Source organism: Sus scrofa, chromosome 4, assembly GCF_054392235.1.
Source record: "Sus scrofa isolate SSC_HxYL_T2T_F1_AM1 chromosome 4, Sscrofa_HxYL_maternal_Yorkshire_Landrace_v2.0, whole genome shotgun sequence".
Taxonomy (NCBI): Eukaryota; Metazoa; Chordata; class Mammalia; order Artiodactyla; family Suidae; genus Sus; species Sus scrofa.
The window spans coordinates 98,891,287-98,910,725 of record NC_139386.1 but is presented as its reverse complement, the minus strand read 5'-3'; the positions used below and the strand labels follow the sequence as shown (position 1 = coordinate 98,910,725).

General features: G+C 39.1%; 3 protein-coding genes and 1 long non-coding RNA gene across 35 annotated transcripts in view; 2 read left to right on the top strand and 2 right to left on the bottom strand.

The window, feature by feature from the left end:
- The window catches only part of ASH1L (ASH1 like histone lysine methyltransferase), a 189,247-nt gene extending 172,135 nt beyond the window's left edge, over positions 1-17,112 (bottom strand). For 5 of the 17 annotated variants that reach the window (XR_014844073.1, XR_014844074.1, XM_021089692.2 and 2 more), the window contains exons 1-2: positions 17,053-17,112; positions 16,451-16,590 (exon numbers count right to left, since the gene is read on the bottom strand). The gene's annotated coding sequence lies outside the window, so the exon portion shown is untranslated. Of the gene's footprint in view, positions 1-1,438; positions 1,593-16,450 lie in introns of all 17 variants that reach the window. The other 12 variants (XM_085022731.1, XM_085022739.1, XM_085022729.1 and 9 more) reach the window with 8 other exon arrangements.
- On the top strand, positions 16,237-17,247 carry LOC146404055 (uncharacterized). Its single transcript, XM_085020970.1, has one exon. The coding sequence runs from the start codon at positions 16,477-16,479 to the stop codon at positions 17,245-17,247; it is 771 nt and encodes a 256-aa protein (XP_084877096.1). The 5' UTR covers positions 16,237-16,476.
- The window catches only part of DAP3 (death associated protein 3), a 36,198-nt gene continuing 32,995 nt past the window's right edge, over positions 16,237-19,439 (top strand). For 3 of the 14 annotated variants that reach the window (XM_085022763.1, XM_021089713.2, XM_085022756.1), the window contains exons 1-2: positions 16,237-16,289; positions 17,248-17,593. The gene's annotated coding sequence lies outside the window, so the exon portion shown is untranslated. Of the gene's footprint in view, positions 17,752-19,439 lie in introns of all 14 variants that reach the window. The other 11 variants (XM_085022755.1, XM_021089711.2, XM_085022765.1 and 8 more) reach the window with 5 other exon arrangements.
- Positions 17,346-19,439, bottom strand: part of LOC100525517 (uncharacterized) — a 44,593-nt gene continuing 42,499 nt past the window's right edge. For 2 of the 3 annotated variants that reach the window (XR_303110.4, XR_303111.4), the window contains exon 5: positions 17,346-17,737. This is a non-coding gene — a long non-coding RNA (uncharacterized LOC100525517). Of the gene's footprint in view, positions 17,912-19,439 lie in introns of all 3 variants that reach the window. The other variant, XR_014844111.1, reaches the window with a different exon arrangement.

Below are 19,439 nucleotides of genomic sequence, written 5' to 3'. Positions count from 1 at the left end.
GGAAAGTTACATTTACTATCACAGAAAAATAAAAGCACCAATAAAAGGATATTTATTCCAACACTCCTTGATGTGGCCACATACACAAAAATAACTAAGTATATATAAACACACACACAAATATATAGCCATGAGATTAAGTAAAAATGCAAGCATGATCTCACATTTATAAAAGGTAGAAAAAGATGTATCTGAATATATATAGAAATAAGTACGGATGATTATACACCAACTGATACTACTGGTTACTCTAGGGAAAAGTTTGAAAAGGAAAAGGAAAAATTATTTATAAATCTTTTTTCCTTTTTTTTCTTTTTACAGAAACACCTGTGGCATAGGGAAGTTCCCGGACCAGGGGTCAAAGTGGCAACACTGGATCTGAGCTGCATATGCGACCTATGCCACAGCTTGTAGCAACACCAGATCCTTAACCCACTGAGCAAAGCCAGGGGTTGAACCCACAACCTCAGAGACAATGTTGGGTCCTTAACCTGCTGAGCTACAAAAGGAACTCCTAAATATATTTTTCCTTGATCTATTACAAAATTTGTATTAGTTTTATAAATAAACATAAATCCAATAAAACATTTTAAAAAGATCTGAAATATACATATACCACCACATGCACACACCTCTCAAGTCTCATTTGTTCATTTACACATGAAATGGAGAAAACGAACCCAATAGCTTCTGGGTATATTTTATAACTCCATTATTTTAATACTGACTAGCTATTTTCTTAATACATTTTTCTCCTTTTTGTTTCCATTCAATAGACTACCACCTACTACACACCTCTTTATCTTTTTATTATTTTATTTTATTGTGGTAAGAACAATTAACATGAGATCTACCCTCTTAACAAAATTTAAGTGTACAATACACTATTGTTGACTACAGGTACAATGCTGTACAAGAGGTCTCTAGAGTTTATTCATCTTGCTTGACTGAAACTTTATGCCTATTAGTAAGTAATTCTCCATTTCCTCCTACCCCCAATTACATATCTCTTCAAATTAGAGAAGAAAGAAAGGGGGGGGAAAAAAAAAGACAAATTGGGCTTAACAAAAATAAGAACTTCTGTTCATCAAAAGATACCACCAAAGAGTGAAACAGCAGGCCACACATTGGATGATATTTGCAGTGCATATATTTGAGAAAGGAATTACATTCAGAATATATATTAAGAGCAGGCACTTTAGAAGAGGATGTCCGAATGTACAACCAACACATAAAAAGATGCTCAACCTTACCAGTCATCAGAGAAATACACACATCAATACCAATGAAATACTACTACTCATCAAAATGGCTCACATTTAAAAGAAAGGCAACAACAAATGTTGGGGAAGATGTGGAACCTGATAAAGTTACAAAGTCATACAATCAATCTAGAAAACTGTTTGACGGTATTTACTAAAGATAAAAACATGCTTACCCTGTAGCCCAGTAATTCCACTCCTAGGTATATGCCAAAGAGAAATGAGTGCATACTGTTCACCAAAGGAGGGGAGGTGGCCAGGTAAGGCTTCACAGCATCAACTTGAACTTTGTCTCAGAAGTTGGGTAGGTGTTCTCTAAGCAGCCAGGCACTGGGAGGAACATGAAAGTCATGGAGATATAAACAAACCATGCGTGGGAATGACAGTTCCAAACAGCTGAAGCGCAAGAATAAGAGGCCCAATGAGACACAAAGCTAAGGAGGCAGGCAGGATCTTAAAGAGTGCTAAAGAGTGCCTCCTGTCAGGGCACATGGTCAGGTCTGGATTCAGAAAGTGCATTCAGAGAGGTGTGTGGGATATAGCTAGGGAGGCTAGGTAACTGTAGGAAGGGTGAGGCAAAGATAGATGATTATGACTTTGACGCCATTTTACCGAACTTGGAGAATTACTTTTTTTATACCCAGCCTGCCATTCTAACATTGGTATGTTGCTTTAACTGATGATTCTCCAGAAATTATTGCATTACCAAAATGGTGAAGGGAAAAGGAAAGTCGTCACATAACAGCAAAGATTTACTTCAACCACCATCCCTATGTGAGTTTACGTCCATTTTTAAATGCGGTCTCTGTTGCAATGCATTCTTTAGCTATTCTGTCTCAATGCAGAACAGGTAAAGAATGCATTGTCATTTCATAACATTCATAATTAAGATGCTTATGCAGACAAGGTATGTTGGCCTAAAATCAAAATTGCCCGTGAACCCCCAAAATTATATACCAAAATTTTTATGCATATATGTACACTCTGGGGGAAAGAGTACAAAGGTTTCATTATAGTCTTAATGGGGCTCACGACCACTGCCACCACCACCACAAAAAGGTTATGATCCTTTGGTTTTAAGGCCAGCTTCTAAGATAAGGTACAGAATGGATGCCCATGAAACTAGGAGGTGGCCACTTTAAACCACCTAGTTCTAAGTCTCAGTAAATAATTTACAGATTTTTGTGGAACAAATTCATCTAGAAATATTTTTAGAGGCTTATCTGAATCCCAAATCATACTACTTAAACATCTCAGTTCTACTTAAGAAGATCACCTCTAAACTACCTGGAAATTTTGACAATGTTTTATAAGGATACTATTTATGTGGCAGAAAACTTGGCTCTCTAATGCACATAAATGATAATTCTGACTTAAAACTTGGGAAAAAGAAATCATATGTGATTATGGATTCTCAATTCTCTGGTGATTTCTATAAGATAGCAATAAGAGAGCAGATAAACCTTAGGGAAAATGTTGTTATTAGGCAAGTTTCCCCTCAATGTTCCGGAATTAATTTCTCTTCTTGAACTGACAAAGTCCAAAACTACCAGCCTTTTAGGCATAGTGCCAATTCAACAGATGGGCTCTACATTTTCCTAACAGTAGAGGTGGATTGTTAAGTTTGAAGCTGTGTGCTCAAGCAAGAGTATCCATTTTATGCATTAGCTAAGAGGATTTCTGATAGGTTTTTAAAGTCAACAACAATCACCCATATACTGTGATTGCCTTTATCATCTGTTATTTCTATTCCAGTTTCCAACACCTCAAATACATTTAAATAGATCCTTACCCACATCCAGAAAACATGTCCCACAAAAAGCAGTAAGTCAACCTAAATGGTATTAAGCCCCTAAGTTACAAGTATTAGTTACATCTTATATATTAGATGTGTTGACAAATTAGGTCCACAGATGAAAAACTGGCTTTTTTTTTTTTTCTTCTTTTTAGGGCCACACCCACTGCATAAGCAAGTTCTCAGGCTAGGTGTCAAATCTGAGCCGTAGCTACCAGCCCTAGCCACAGCCACAGCAACACAGGATCAGAGCCATGTCTGAGACGTGCACTACATTCATGGTAACACCAGATCCTTAACCCACTGAGCGAGGCCAGGGATCTAACCTGCATTTTCATGGATACTAGTTGGATTCACTTCCACTGAGCCACAGTGGGAACTCCAAAAAATCAGCTTCTTTAAAGGAAGGTTTAACAATGCCCGATGATAGGATAAATAATTAGGAGACAGCTTCATCTCACTTACACTATAAATTTTCAAATCTAGAAACAGTTATCATGTTAATGAGTAAGCGGCATCATGTCTTTTGAAATCTCTCTTGTTTTTGTTTTTGTTTTGTTTTGTTTTAAGCTGCACTCTCAGCAAGTGGAAGTTCCTGGGCCAGGGAAGGAACTCACGCCAGAGTGGCAGCCCAAGCCACTGTAGTGACAACACCAGATCCTTAACCCACCACACCACAAGAGAACTCCTCTCATTCGTTCATTTTATAAACTTGAATTTATCTTATGTTGCCTACCACAATGATATCTAGGAAGGTAATGACCACTTTGGCCATCTTTTCATAGTAATCAAGTAGAAATAGGTACTCTGGTCCTTAATTTCATATAAAATAAGTTTTGTGGTCTCTGTGACACAAAGAGCTATTTAATAGATTAAAAAATAGCAATCTGTGGAGTTCCCGTTGTGGTGCAGTGGTTAACGAATCGGACTAGGAACCATGAGGTTGCAGGTTCGATCCCTGGCCTTGCTCAGTGGGTTAAGGATCCGGCATTGCCATGAGCTGTGGCACAGGCTGGCGGCTACAGCTCCAATTAGACCCCTAGCCTGGGAACCTCCAGATGTCATGGGAAGCAGCCCTAGAAAAGGAAAAAAGACAAAAAAAAAAAAAAAAAAGGCAATTTGTTCCTCAACCATTTTATTTTTGTCTCTATGTCTTGACTAGTTAGCACCTGTTGGGTTTTCTTTCTCAGCAAAGTATTACTCCTGAAGTTATCAAAAGATTCTTTCAACTCTGGCATTTTTTATTGTGTCAAGAATACTCCACAACTCAGTCCAAGAACTTCATCTCTTCTCTATCTACATTCACTATCCACATAATCTCAAGAAGTCTCAGGGCTCTAAATAGCATCTCTACACTGATCAGCTCCCAAATTTTTATTTGCCCAGACCTCGAAACTTACACATCCAACAGCCTACTCAATATCTCAACCTGAAACATTTAACAGAAAATTCAAAATCAATATACCCAAACCAAACCCTTAAGTTCTGCATCCCCCCAACCTGTCTCACCCAGTGTTCCTCATCTCAGTAAATGGTATTCAACTGTTAAGGCCATCATTAGAGTCATTCTTAACTCTTATACTCAGACCTCACATCCAATCCAGGTTATCATCTCTATGACCTTCAAAACATATCCCAAATCCATCCCTCTGGTAACACTTTAGGTTCAACCCATAATCATCTCTTGCCTCAAATATTACAACTGCCTCCTAACCAGTCACTCTGGTTGCATCACTCTTGCCTTTCAAAGCATATATAAGATCAAATCACCTCCATTCTCGAAACCTTCCAATAACCTCCTCTCAAATGGAAAATAAAACCTAGACACTTAGTCAAGTCCCTACATTATCTAGACCCTGGCTACCTCTTCTCCCTATTTTCTATTATTCTTCCCCACATTGTTCACTCTGTTCCAGCTCTTTCCTATTTCTTAGACACACTAAACACACCACTGACTCGGCACTAATGCTTATGTCCAAGATACATTCATGGGGTCCTTCATATCATTCAGATCTCTGCACAAATACTACTATCTCAAAGGACTTCCCTAACTACCTAACATCCCCTTACATGTTTACATTTCCTTTATAACACTAATCACTGAAATGCTATGACATCACATCCATTTCTATAATATCTGTCTTACCACTTACTAGAAAGTGAGCACCATGAAGGCAGTGATTTTTGACTATTATTACTCACTGTTACTGAACTGTTTGGCTTAGTACATTACTTGGCAAAGTAATTACAGTTCTCCCTCATTATCTGTGGGGGACTGGTTCTAAGTCCCATCACAGATACCAAAAACCAAGGGATGCTAAAGTGCCTTATATAAGATAGCATAGTAATTGCATATAATCTAAGAACATCCTTCTCTATAATTTAAATCATTTCTAGAGTACTTACAATATATAATAATGTAAATGCTATATAAATAGTTGTAAATACTACAATGTAAATACTATACAGTTGATAACGTGAAGCAAATTCATGTTTGCTTTTTGGAACTTTTTAGAATTTTTCCCCAAAATATTTCTGATTTGTGGTTGGCTGAATCCAAAATTTCAGAACCTACAGATATGGAGGGATGACTGTATACAACCAATACAAGCTGAATGAAGGAATGAATATTCCTTCTGATAGAAGGCACAGGTAGCAGAATGCTGGTTTTTATTTGAACAGAGAACTTAACCCACTGATATCACAAAGGATTAACTGTGCAATGGACTGCTGGTTAAATCATAGGCACACAACAAGGATTCTTCAAGTTAGAGATTTTTTCCTAGAATTGATTTGCTCTGGCAAAAAAATAACACATCCTGAGACAGTTCTTCAGAAATCTCTACTATATCTTAAGAACAAGTTTGGTGAGAACCACATATAATATCATGGTATCAATACATTACAGCAATACTGCAAGATCTTGTCCTGAAAAAGGAAAATGTTCAAGGACCGTATTCTGTTTGTCACTGTATTGTAGTGCCTGGCACATTTATTACGTTGTCACTGCAGTGGCTGGGGTCAATGCTGTGGCTTAGATTCATCCCTAGTCCTTGAACTTCTGCATGCAGCTCCTCAGGTAACTATAGAACTACCATATGATCCAGCAATCCCACTCCTGGACATATATCTGAACAAACTATAATTCAAAAAGATACATGCACGCCACCCTATGTTCATTGCAGCATTGCTCACAATAGCTAAGAAATAGAAACAACCTAAATGTCCACTGATAGATGGACTGATTAATAAGATGTGGCACATATTTACAATGGAATACTACTTAGCCATAAAAAAGAATGCCATCTGCAGCAACATGGATACAATTAGAGATTCTCATACTAAGAGAAGTAAGTCAGAAAGAGAAGGACAAATTCCATACGATACCACTTTATATGTGGACTCTAAAATATGGCACAAATGGGGCTAAGCAGTTAACAAACTCAACTAGCATCCATGAGAACACAGGTTCAATCCCTGGCCTCGCTCAGTGGGTTAAGGATCTATAGTGAGCTATAGTGTGGGTCGCAGACACTGCTCAGATCCCATGTTGCTGTGGCTCTGGCTCAGGCCAGTGGCTACAGCTCCTATTGGATCCCTAGCCTGGGAACCTCCATGTGCCGTGTGTGCGGCCCTAAAAAGACAAAAAGACAAAATAAATAAATAAAATAGAATATGGCACAAATGGGAGTTCCTGTCATGGCTCAGCAGAAACCAATCTGACTAGTATACATGAGAATGCAGGTTCAATCCTTGGGCTCACTCAGCAGGTTAAGGATCTGGTGTTGCCATGAGCTGTGGTGTAGGTCACTGAAGCAGCTTAGATCCTGCGTTGCTATGGCTGTAGTGTAGGCCATTGGCTACAGCTCTGATTCAACCCCTGGCCTGGGAAACTCATGGCACTAGTGCAACCCTAAAAAGACAAAAAATAAAAACAAAAATAAAATATAAAATATGGCACCAACGAACCTATTTAGAAAACAGAAACAGACTCAGACATAGATAACAGACTTGTGGTTGCCAAGGGGGAGGGGGGAGGGAATAGGGTGGCCTGGGATTTTGAGGTTAGTAGATGCGAACTATTACATTCAGAATGGATAAACAAGGTCCTACTGTACAGCACAAGGAAATATAACCAATATCCTGGGACAGACTATGATGGAAAAGAGTAATAAAAAAGAATGTGTATAACTGAGACACTTTGCTGTAGAGAGAAATCAGCACACTGTAAATCAACTATACTTTAATAAAAAATAAAAATGATTTAAAAAACTAAAAAAAAATAAAATGAGAAATATCATAACAAAACCCAATTCTGTTCAAAAACTTAAGGTTCTTCACCCCAAAATAATCACACAGTAAGATATATTCCTGTTTTCACTTTGGAGACATATCCTTGATTTGGTAAGAAGGTAAAACGAAGCCAAGACAAAAGCCTAGCCTGGAGTTAAGTGAAAAAAATGCAAAAGTAGAAATCAAATGTGAGGAAAATCAGACGAACTGAGAATTAGAAAAAAACATGTATTCATGTAAAGAAGTTGTTTACATACACTGTCACAAATGTGTTTTATTTATTTACTTACTTACTTGCTTATTGTCTTTTTAGGGTCGCACTTGCAGCACATGTAAGTTCCTGGGCTAGGGAATCGAATGAGAACTGTAGCTGCCGGCCAATGCCACAACCACACCAGATATAAACCACGTCTGCGACCTACACCACAGCTCACAACAACGCTGGATCCTTAACCCACTGAGCGAGGCCAAGAATCAATTCCATATCCTCATGGATACTAGTAGGGTTCATTATTGGGAACTCCCTCACAAATGTATTTTATTTTTATTTATTTATTTATTTTGTCTTTTTGCCATTTCTTGGGCCACTCCCGCGGCACATGGAGGTTCCCAGGCTAGGGGTCGAATCGGAGCTGTAGCTGCCAGCCTACGCCAGAGCCACAGCAACTCGGGATTCGAGCTGAGTCTGCAACCTACACCACAGCTCACGGCAACGCTGGATCCTTAACCCACTGAGCAAGGCCAGGGATCGAACCCTCAACCTCATGGTTCCTAGTTGGATTCGTTAACCACTGAGCCACGACAGGAACTCCACAAATGTATTTTACATATTCTTATCTCCTACAGGAAATATATGTAAAGGAAGTCATTTGCTTTGCCAAAAAAAATTTCCTCTTTTCAGGAAATGAAGAAGAAAAATTAATAATAACAAATCTGTATTACACACTTGCTACCCAACATAAATTATGCTGAGTACTTATACATATTATTTCATACAATCTTCCAATAGCCTCTTGCTATTAAGTATTATCATTTTATAGTCAAGGACTCAAAAGACCACACATATTTTGCTAAAGACCACATAGTCAGCAAGTAGCAAAACTGGAATTTGAGCCTACTTAATCTGACTTTATTTATTTATTCATTTATTTTCTTTTTGGCCATATCCACGGCATATGGAAGTTCCTGGGCCAGATATCAAACCCATGCCTCATCAGTGACCTAAGCCATGGCAGTGACAAAGCTGTATCATTAACCTGCTGAGCCCCAAGAGAACTCCTCAATCTGATTTTAGAATCTATGATCTTAATCACTATTTGGGATTTTCAACAAATTGAAGAGAAACATACCAATGTAGAGGCTGTGAAATTTGTTCATTATTTAAAAAAGCAATTATACTTTTTTTTTAATTTGGCTGGATAATTATTATAGTCAAGGCTTGTTAACTAAAACGCTGAAGGAGTGGGGTGCATTCTAGTAAAAATTGTCTGAATAACTAAAACATAACCAATTATTTTCTTGATTTTCATCTTAGAAATTATCTTTAACAATATATTATTTTGTCTAAGTAAAGTTTAATGAACAGAGTTCCATTCTTTTATTTTTTTGATGATCTCTAAGTACAAAGGCCACCCTTATACAGCACTAAAGACACAGAAAATCATAGGCAAATGGGTAGAAAGTACTATACTGATTCAAATTACAGTCTCCGAATGCATCCTGCTATGTTATGTTCACTTTCATACCCTTGCAGATGATCTTCCTATACCTAGAATGCCCTCTCTACACCTAACTGAGTAATTCATATTTATCCTTTAAAATGTGGCTCTTCCTACTGGTTGGAAGCCATCCTTAACCTTTCCTTTCTTCCCACAGATTTATTAAATTCCTCCCCTCTCTACCTGGGAGAAATGTATTACACTGTATACTATAATACCTTTGTTAACAAGATGTTCCTCTTACTAGATTCACAACTCTCTTTAGGCAAAAAAACCCCAAAAAACTAGATGTTTCCCAACACCTAAGCACAAAAGTAGGAATGAAGTAAGAACTAAAAAAATGTTAGTTGCGTGAATAATGGATGAATGAATGAACAAAAGAAATATCTGTTAAACCAAATCAAACCCTGATCTTGTTCTACGTTTCTTTTTGTTTTTCCTTAAACACACACACACAAAATTAACTTAAATTTCTAACTCATGGCAGTTTTAAGGTGATTGCTCTTTTTCCTGCCCTGCAGCATATGGAGTTCCCGCACCAGGGAGCAGATCTCAGCTGCAGCTGCCACAACTTAAGACCTTTAACCCCCTGCGTCGGGTTAACCCACCGTGTCGGGCCAGGGATTGAATCTGTGTCCCAGCACTCCAAAGATGCTGCCTATCCTGTTGTGCCACAGTGGAAACTCCAATCACTCTTTTTCTTTGATATGCTTCTGGATTTAAACTTTAACTTCCCAATCTGTGGTATCATTTATCAACCATATGTGGAATCTCTACTTATTTGAGATTCTTTATTTTTTCTTTTTACGGCCAATCCTGCAGCATATGGAAGTTCCCAGGCCAGGGGTAAAATCTGAGCTATGGCTGTGGCCTATGCCACAGCTTGCGGCAACACCGGCTCCTCAACCCACTGAGCAAGGCCAGGGATGGAACCTGCATCCTCACAGAGACAATGTTGGTCCTTAACCCACTAACCCACAATGGGAACACCTTATTTGAGATTCTTATCTTGTGATCTTCGTATCCTCAAATATACATATATATACACACACATATATAATAATGTATATGTATCTCTCTCTATATATACACACACACCATACACAATATTGTTCACCCGTTAATTATTATATAAGATTAATTCATTCCCCCATTTTTCTCAAATGTCAGAATTAGCAGTTTCTTTTTCAAAGACAATTTTTTAAATTCTCTCCATAATCTGTTAGGCTTCTTATGTTAGTTTGCATTTAAACTCTAGGGCTTTCATTTTCAGCAGTGTTGAATTTTAAGAAACCTTACAAGCAATGTCTCCACCACTTCTCAATGCCATTTACACCAAGAAGCCATGCTATAGCTACTTTATAATTTGAGACATTGACCAACTGTAGTCTTAGGACAAATAAAACTGAAAGAGAAGAGTGATTTGGTATCAAGTACGGAAAAGATAGAGTAAAATATAAAACAAAACGACTAAGCCAAAGATTCATGATTTAATTACTGTGGGACTGTAATATAAGATAAAACAAAAGATAAGTTAACCAAACTTTCATTAATGATGGAATTCACATTCATCTGTCAGCCTTTTCTGGAAGGAAAGGATATACATTCTACTGTATTAGCAACCATTTTATATCTCTAAACTTACTCTGTTTCATCTTCGTAATTCAATAGGTATATAAATTATACTGTTCATCATAGCCATGCTCTGTAACATGGTTCACATTTAGCAATTGAAGCAATGGTATATATTTTCAAATGTCCACAATTAGAATTTCAAAATTCAAAACAAAGCATTCATTCTCTCTAAAAATAAGTTGATTTTAGACCAATTTCAGCTCCCATACAATATCACCAGTATCATCTGATTTCTCGATGGTAACTAAAGCCGGTTAGAAAATTAAGAGGTACCAAGAGAAACTAGAAGACGTTTTTAGCATCTTGTCACTATGACTAACAAAACAAAACAAACAAAAACACTAAGAGACGGTATTTCTTCCTGGTATGTAAGGTAGTAAAGTAAATTTCTATTCAGCTCATTTCTTCTTAGTTTGTAGAGGGAATCCCTACTGAGAGGTAATACAGATTAGAAGTATCTGGCATAAGTAGTTCACTTTCAACTATCACCAGATATGTATTTATTTATTTATTTTTCCTTTTGTTTTTTTAGTGCCGCACCCAAAGTGTATGAAGGTTCCCAGGCTAGGAGTCAATCAGAGCTACAGCTGCTGGCCTACAACCACAGCCACAGCAACATGGGATTCAAGCCACATCTGCGACCTACAGCACAGCTCACAGCAATGCTGGATCCCTGACCCACTAAGCAAGGCCAGGAATCAAACTGGCATCCTCATGGATACCAGTAGGATTCATTTCCGCTGCGCCACAATGGGAACTCCCCCAGATATTTTATTTTAAAAATATATAAACCTCTAACTACAGAGAAATCCTCTTTAAGAGTTAAAAGAATGTGTACAGTGAAGAATTCATGGATGAAATAACATCTGGAAGATTTACTTCAAAATAAGCAAAATGAGGGAGGAGGAAGAGAGGCTAGTTGATGAGGATATCATGTGATAAATGGGTGTGGATAACTGTTGAAGTTGGAGAACTCTACACTATCCATTTCTGTATATGTTAGGAATTTTTCATGTTTAAGAAAACAAGCACTGGGCCCCTTTTTGGTCATAAATTTCTCTCCCCTAAAGACAGCTATTAACTTTTATGGCAATCACCTTTTCTTCTTTTTTTGATAGTTTTTGCTATAAATTGTTTATTTTCAATGCTGTATAATATAACATTGTATATAATTTTTGACGGACAGCTGGTTTCTGTCTCATTTTTGGATATTATGTAAAATGTGGCTAAGAAGCACACAGCACACACCTGTATCTACTTCTATAGTGTATGTAATCAAGACTAGAATTGCTCAGTCATAAGGTGGATATAACTTCAATTTGAGAGCAAATGACTAAAAACTATAGAAAGCAAAACAATACTAATGATGCTATACAATTTTATAGATTCTCCCAACATAAAAAAGTTAGATGCTCAAGGAAGGAAATACAACTCTGAAATAGCAATAAATTATTAGTTAAATTTCTGTCATCACTTGAAGTGATAATTTATTAATTATGTTTGGTCAACATCTCACTGCCATCAACACCTCCAATGAGGCCATCATTAAAAAAGTGATTTCTAAAACATGACAGTTATCACTAACTAGGATGACAGATCATAAGTATGAAAATCTAACCTATCCAAATAAAAGAATTTATTTTTTATGTTAAAAATATCGCTTTTTTTCCCCATTTTTTAAAATTGTTATTTCCCCAATTTTTTTTCTACTGCACAGCATGGTGAACCAGTTACACGTACATGTACACATTCTATTTTCTCACATCCAAATGAAAGAATTTAAAATCCCCCAAAGTTTACAAGTAATTTAAAGAAAGATGATTTCAAAAAAAAAAAAAAAAAGACTAGCAATATAGCTCCAAACAAAAACTACTACTTTCATTTCCCTTTCTTATGACAGCCAGTATTAAGTTAGGTCATGCTTCAGGAAAGGCTGGCACAAAGTAGACCTCACAGCGGATTTCAATAAGACTGTATACTACCTTTAAAAGACCCATATCAATACACAAAACTCAAATAACAACATGAAATTATTTAATGGAGACTTACTACACATATGGTAAAAGTTTCCCACTGTGCACAAGCAGATCATTTTAGGCAGGCTTGAATGTGTCCAAGTATTTATATGTAAGGCATGGAAGACTTAAAAGACTCAAGTGATATCACTAATACTATAAAAACACATTACCTAACAAGATTTAGGGAGTTATGCTCCATGTTTCAGAATACAACTCAAGAATAAGATGTGAAAACCACTTTCTATTCTTTTTTTTTTTTTTTTTTTTTTTGCTTTTTAGGGCTGTACCTGCAGCTTACAGAAGTTCCCAGGCTGGGGTTGAATCAGAGCTGCAGCTGCTGGCCAAAGCCACAGCTACAGCAAAGGCAGTATCCAAGGAGAGTCTGTGACCTACACCACAGCTCATGGCAATGCCAGATCCCAAACCCGTTGAGCAAGGCCAGGGATCGAACCCGCATCCTCATGAATACTAGCCAGGTTCTTAACCTGCTGAGCCACAATGGAAACTCCCCACTTTCTATTCTTGATCCTTAAAGATCCTGAGTATTTTTTATAATTATTACAAACCTAATTTTTTAATTGTGAAGTATCTCATACAAATAGACTATAAACATGTTAGACATATACATCATGTTATTTTTTAAAAACCCATGAATCTACTACCCAAGTTTAAAATTACAGAAAATATTAAACTTTTCACAAATTTACATGACATTCTCACAGAAGATATGACAATAAAGACAAAAATCAGACCATTTTTGTTACAATCTATTACCTTACAGAATGCTGTAATTTGTGCTCTCAAGGCCCTACTTTACCCCAGAAGTGTTATGTAGATACATGCATATCCAAAAATGACATTAAGACCTTTTAACATAAACTCTATATAATACATCCAAAGCAAGATAAGGAAAGAAACCAATGTTTGCCTCCTTTTCAAACCAGAGTTTCTACACCCCAAAACATTAGATGATACCAAAACATTTTTAGCTACAAAGTTGCATGCAGAATGTGAACACTTTATAACTTCCTAAGAATAACAGCAAAACCTGTCAGCAATTAAGTCATAAAATCTCAGCTTCTAGGAATTATGATTCCCTTCACCTTGCCCTTTTGAAAGCCCCCACTAGCATGAAATTCATAGTTTCAACTGGCTTTGAATTGTTTCAAGGACAGAGGCCATATATTATTCATCTTTGTTCTTCCTGCACAGAAATAACTATATTTATTTTATTTATAACTAAGATAAATCCCAGGACATGAGCTTTAAAACACCTCAGTCCCAATGCAAAACTGGAAAGAAATGAGTTTGAGAATAAAAATTATTATGATGATGATGAAAAAGAATAGTTATAAACATTTGTGTTCTATCATATTCTCTTATCACCTAATTCAGAATCATGTGTTAACAACTTCAGAAATAAGTTTGTGAAGAATAAAGAATAAAATACAAACAACCCCAAGCTCTGTTAGCATACTCAGATTGTCATAAAATCTTTCATCTCATACCAACATCTCCACCGCCCCAACAAAAAACTATTAAAAAAAAAAAAAAGGCTTTTAAATAAGACCTGAATATAAATTGGTTTTACCTCACTACAAGTTAAGTTTCTGAAACTGTATGTATAACTTATGCAATTGTACTCACGCTCATTTTCTACAGTCAGGTTTTTTTCATCAGATTCTCAGAAGGGTAAATGACCCAAAAAAACTTTTAAGTACTAATCTAGCAAATCAAAAACATTCTATTTTTCAGAGAAAATACAGTTAAGTTGGCTTAATTTAAGTGTTCTTCCCTCACATTAATAAAGGGGATATATGATATGATATCCTTACTACAAAATTAATACATGCTTACTACAAATTGATCTTTGAACAATTTCTTCAACACAGTCAAAAAGTTCCAACATCTCACAGGCACATATGTCAACAATTTCAGCTTCCCAAAAACGTTTACTCAGAAATGCCAAAAGAAAATGCAAAAGGTAGCACATGCTACCACAAATTGGCCACCCTATTAGACACTTAAAAACACTGGTATCCTTCCATATTAAAATGTATGGAAGATCTAAATTCACTCCAAACTGAAGACTTTTTAGGACATTTTTCTAGTTTCAGTTCCACACTGATCTGCCTGCCTCAGGAGACTTAATATATATCACTGTCAAGACAAATCCCCTCAGATATACCTAGGCTGTTTCAACAGGGTCACCTTGATTATTCTCACCCCGAGACAGGGACCACTTATTGAGTATTCAATTAATATTTGTTGAATGAATAAGAAAAGATCCTTTCTCCCATTAAATTAAGCTGTCAGCCCCTATGCAGCACTATGGTACAAGCTATAAAAGACATCCCTCCCTCAAACACACAAGCTAAAGTGTCAGAAATGCTCTGCATCCTCTGCAAACAAATATAGTCATGGAACACCCATTTCATACAGGCCAATCTGACACAAGCTATGTTCTGACACAACTGATCTCTAGCAAAAACCATTCAAACAGTCAATATGCTCCAATAAACTCAGATTTGCCTGACAGAGACCTTCTAAGACTCCATGGTATGGCAAACACACTACTGGACTCATAGTCAAAATACCTGAGTTACAGTCCCAACTCTGTCAATTTAACATGTGACTTTGGAAAAATTATCTCTTTATGCCTCAATTTCTTACTTTGTAATATGGGAGGAAACAGCCATCCTATCATTCACAGAGAAACTTAGGATGGCAAAGAAACTGAAAGAGCATTTTGAACAGTATAAAAGCTTTATTCTATTATAAAGTGTGAATACAAACTCAGGTCAACAGAAAGGCCAACCATTCTTTACACCCTCACAGTAATTGTTCAGGTAAAGATGTTCTGGGCCTTCATATTTACACAATTCACTCTATTCAGAGGAACAAACTATTCTTAAGAATAACTGGTTATGACAAGTTTCTCCCATCCCTGACCACACACTTACATGCTACATTTCTAAAATACTGCTTTGACTTCTCTTTCCCAACAAGTCAATAAGGCACTCTCAAACCCTAAAACACACACACATATCAACCAGCAGGGAATATCCCAAACTTTAATTTAAAAATAAGCTAACTTATAAGTGGAACTACATTACACTTGTACAAATAAAAGCAAACTCTTCCGAAACACTTTCCTTTCTTGCATACACACACAAACACAGCCGCTATACACTAACAGACCATCTGTCTCCTAGACCAAAAACATGTCTTTCCATGCACAAACTAACCAGTAACATCTATTAAACTTATAACACGGAGACCATCCTGTAGTTTCAACAGCCAGTTGAGCGTGTCAGGGACACCACAGATCTGAACATACAGGTAAACTACCCTCAAAAGAGGATCATCCCTCCTGACACTCTTATTCCTTAACGGGAACAACCTAGCCTATGGGGGATGCTCCAATCGTGCCTCCACAACACACAAACTAACCTGTCAGGGGCACAGCGGGCTCCGCCTCCACTCGCTTACTTTCCCGCCCCCTCCCCCAAGCCAGGAGCCCGCCTGTCAGGGACACCCCTTCACCTCCGCCAGGAGGGACTTCCCGGTAAGCTCAGGATCCCCTTCCCTACTCTCCCCTCCCCCATCCTTACCACCGCTCTCCCGGAGGTCCAGGTCCGGGAGATGACAGTAGCTCCCAGGAAGCCAAGGACTGAGTCGCTGAGGGAGTACTTAGGCCCAAAGGCCTCCCCAGGCGGTACTACTCACCGTGTCAGAGGCCGAGGCCGAGAGAGATGAGAGTGCAGGGAAGTGGGGAAGAGGGGGCGGCCGCCACCAGGCTCCTCCGCTTCCCTTGGTCCACAGCGGATCCCTCCCGCTTGTCAGGAGGCGGCCAGCGGGTGAGCGGACTGGCGGAAATGCGAGAGAGGAGAGGGGAAAGGCGTGGGGCTAAGCGGGGGAAACTGAGGGGAGGCGGGTCCCGCAACCGAGACGGGGATCGTCTCCCCCTCCGCAAAGCGAACCCAAAATGGCGGCGGGAGCGGCGGCGGCAGAGCGGCGGCGGCGGCAGCTCCTTGGGAGGGAGGGAGCGAAGGGCGCCTCGTGCCCCCCCACCTCCCACTCCTCCCTCCTCGCGTTTTCCCCCTTCGTCCTCCCTCCTCACTCGACTCGGGCGGCAGAGCGCGCACGCCCGCCCGCACGCGCCAGAGTGTATCTGGGCTCGTCGCTTGCTGCTCCCACCAACCACCGCCTTCGGCCGCCTGGCGCGCCCGCCAGCCAGTACGCACTCGCTCTGGGGAGCCTCCTCGCACGGTCCCCCACTTCCCCTCGGCCCCTGTCAAGCCAGCTTTGGCGCGGGCCCTCACGCGTACCTTCAGCGGCGCGAGCCCAAGCCTCCTCCTCCACCTCCTCTCCTCTCCTCCCCCCCTTCCCCGCCCCCACTGCCACCAACCGCCGCCACGGCCGCCGCCGCCGCCTCCTCCCCCTCCGCCCCCCCCACATACCCTCCACCCCTCGCGCGTGCGCCTCCCACAATCCCCCCCGCGGGACTGTTCCATTCCCATTAGCTGCAGCAGCGGGGGAGAAAAGGACAGACGAAACGGGCAGAAGTTGCCGTTAGGATTGGAATTACCCCAGTGGCCAGTAGACACCTATGACTATTTACCTCGATGGCTGAGGCGCCAAGGCGACACGGCTCGCTCCCCCCACCTCGTCCTGGCCGCGGTGAGCGGCTCGGGGGCGGCCTAGCGCCCCTCTGCTGACAAGTAGTTGGAGGCCGCGGCGGCTGCGCGGTGAGCAGCTTCCTGCCAAACGACCCGAGCTTGCTTCTCTGCTGCGGGACAAGCGCTGTGGAGCCAGCCCTTGACTGTGCCTGTCGTTCACCGCATCAGGAAAGCGGATCCACGACTCTCGGTGAGGGAATGGACCTGCATGGGGTTGTACTCATGAAGGAGAGGAGTGGGACTCGGAACCTCCATGAGGTAGGGAGTGAAACCAGTTGGGCCGGCGACCCTCCTAGGGGGCTTCCTTCCGGGCTCCGTGTTGCGGTCCTGAAACCTAAAGAAGAACCGGTGCGTGGTCGGCTTTTTCTTTCTTCCTTTTTTGAAATTCTATTTTAAACCCATCTTAGATTGCTCGAATTTCACGCCACTGTCTATACGCGATGATGTTTCGTGCACTTTTATGCATTCCTCTTGGCTAGATGATATATTTTCAACCTCATTAGGCAGCCTGATGTTAGAGGATAAAGATGCCATACGTTACAAATTCAAGGTCTGGACTTGGTCTCTCACGTCTTGTGTGTCTTTCAGAAAGTTATTTTTCTTAATTCCTTGTCAACAAATGAAAAACTGAACATAAAAATTAGTTAACTCCAAATCTGCCTTCAAGGTTGGTATGTGATAAAATAAAATAATGTAGATAAAGAAGTATTAGCTTCTAGGCACAGGGAAGGTGCAAAGTGTAATGTTATCGTTTACAGTACTCTGGATGTTGATAAGGTTTGTGGGTGTAATTGGTAGTTTGTGTCCTATTCTTCCAAATCGTTATAATAAATGCAAAAGGAAATCTTTCAGATTTCTGTGGCTACTGATACTTGTTTCTCAAAACTGTGAATGAACACTTACTTTTTCTTGATGATTGAGTAAGGAGAACTATGAACTATTAAAATGTACGGGTATTTCTGAAGCTTTCTATTCAAATAATCTTTAGTTTCACCCAAAGTGTAAAACAGAATAAATCGGGGGAGGGATCCGCTTGGATATTCCGTTCCTTAACATCTATGGACTTTTAAGGATCTAGGAATAGTTTCAAAATCACTGTACTAGATTAATTTCAAGCTCTAAAGTTTAAGTAGACAGTCCTAAATGTTCCCTTTTCCATACTTAAGTATATGGATCAGGTTTTGTTTAATTGCTCTGGGTTTTTTTTTTTTTTTTTTAAGGGAAGGATGGAATCCCCTTTAATTACCTCACTATCCATATCTTTGCTTTTCCTAATCGTATCTTAAGCCCCAGCTATTTTATGGAGCCATTTAGAGGCCATATATCTTTCTCAATAGTGTCATGTATGCAAGTGTGTTACCCTACCAAGAACATTTTTAATTTGAGGGCAGAGACTATGTCTAACATTTCTTTGTATATTCTTTTGTAGTTTGGTGCAAAGCAAGTATGAAAATGTTGAAATGAATGTCAGATACTTAAAATATGAGAAGGGAAGGAGAATTAATGTCTGTAGAATACCATGCCAAGAGAACTTATGTTCCTGTTTAATCCTTATGAAGTAGATCATCTTGGCCCCATTTTGCAAATGAGAAGCCTGAGGCTCTAAGAAGTCCAATAACTATCTTTAGACTTCAATTTGCTTATCTCTTAAATACTTAATTTTTTTACCCCATTCCCTTCTTAATAAAGTTTCTCATCAGCAACATAATTGTTTATGCTACAAAGACATAAACATAATTGTTTATGCTATAAAACACTTATAACTGAATTCCACTACACTAGTACATAAAAATATAAAGTTCCTTACATATGGTCTCTGCCTTTAACTGGCTTTGAGTAACTGCACTGATTCAGGAGTTGTCAACCAAGTATAGACAAGATAGTATTCTGCGGTTTTTTTGTGTGCATATGTTGCAGTGCCTGCCAGAGACTAAAATATTTAAATGTTCAATAAAATGACCTTACTGAATGGATGAACCCCCCCCCATCATTTGAGCCAAGGAAGGTGTGGAAAATAAAATAATGGTGCCCCCAAA

What these genes read in the sequence shown, in the direction of transcription:
- LOC146404055 (XM_085020970.1), top strand. Translation starts at nt 16,477, where the DNA reads ATGAGAGTGCAGGGAAGTGGGGAAGAGGGGGCGGCCGCCACCAGGCTC.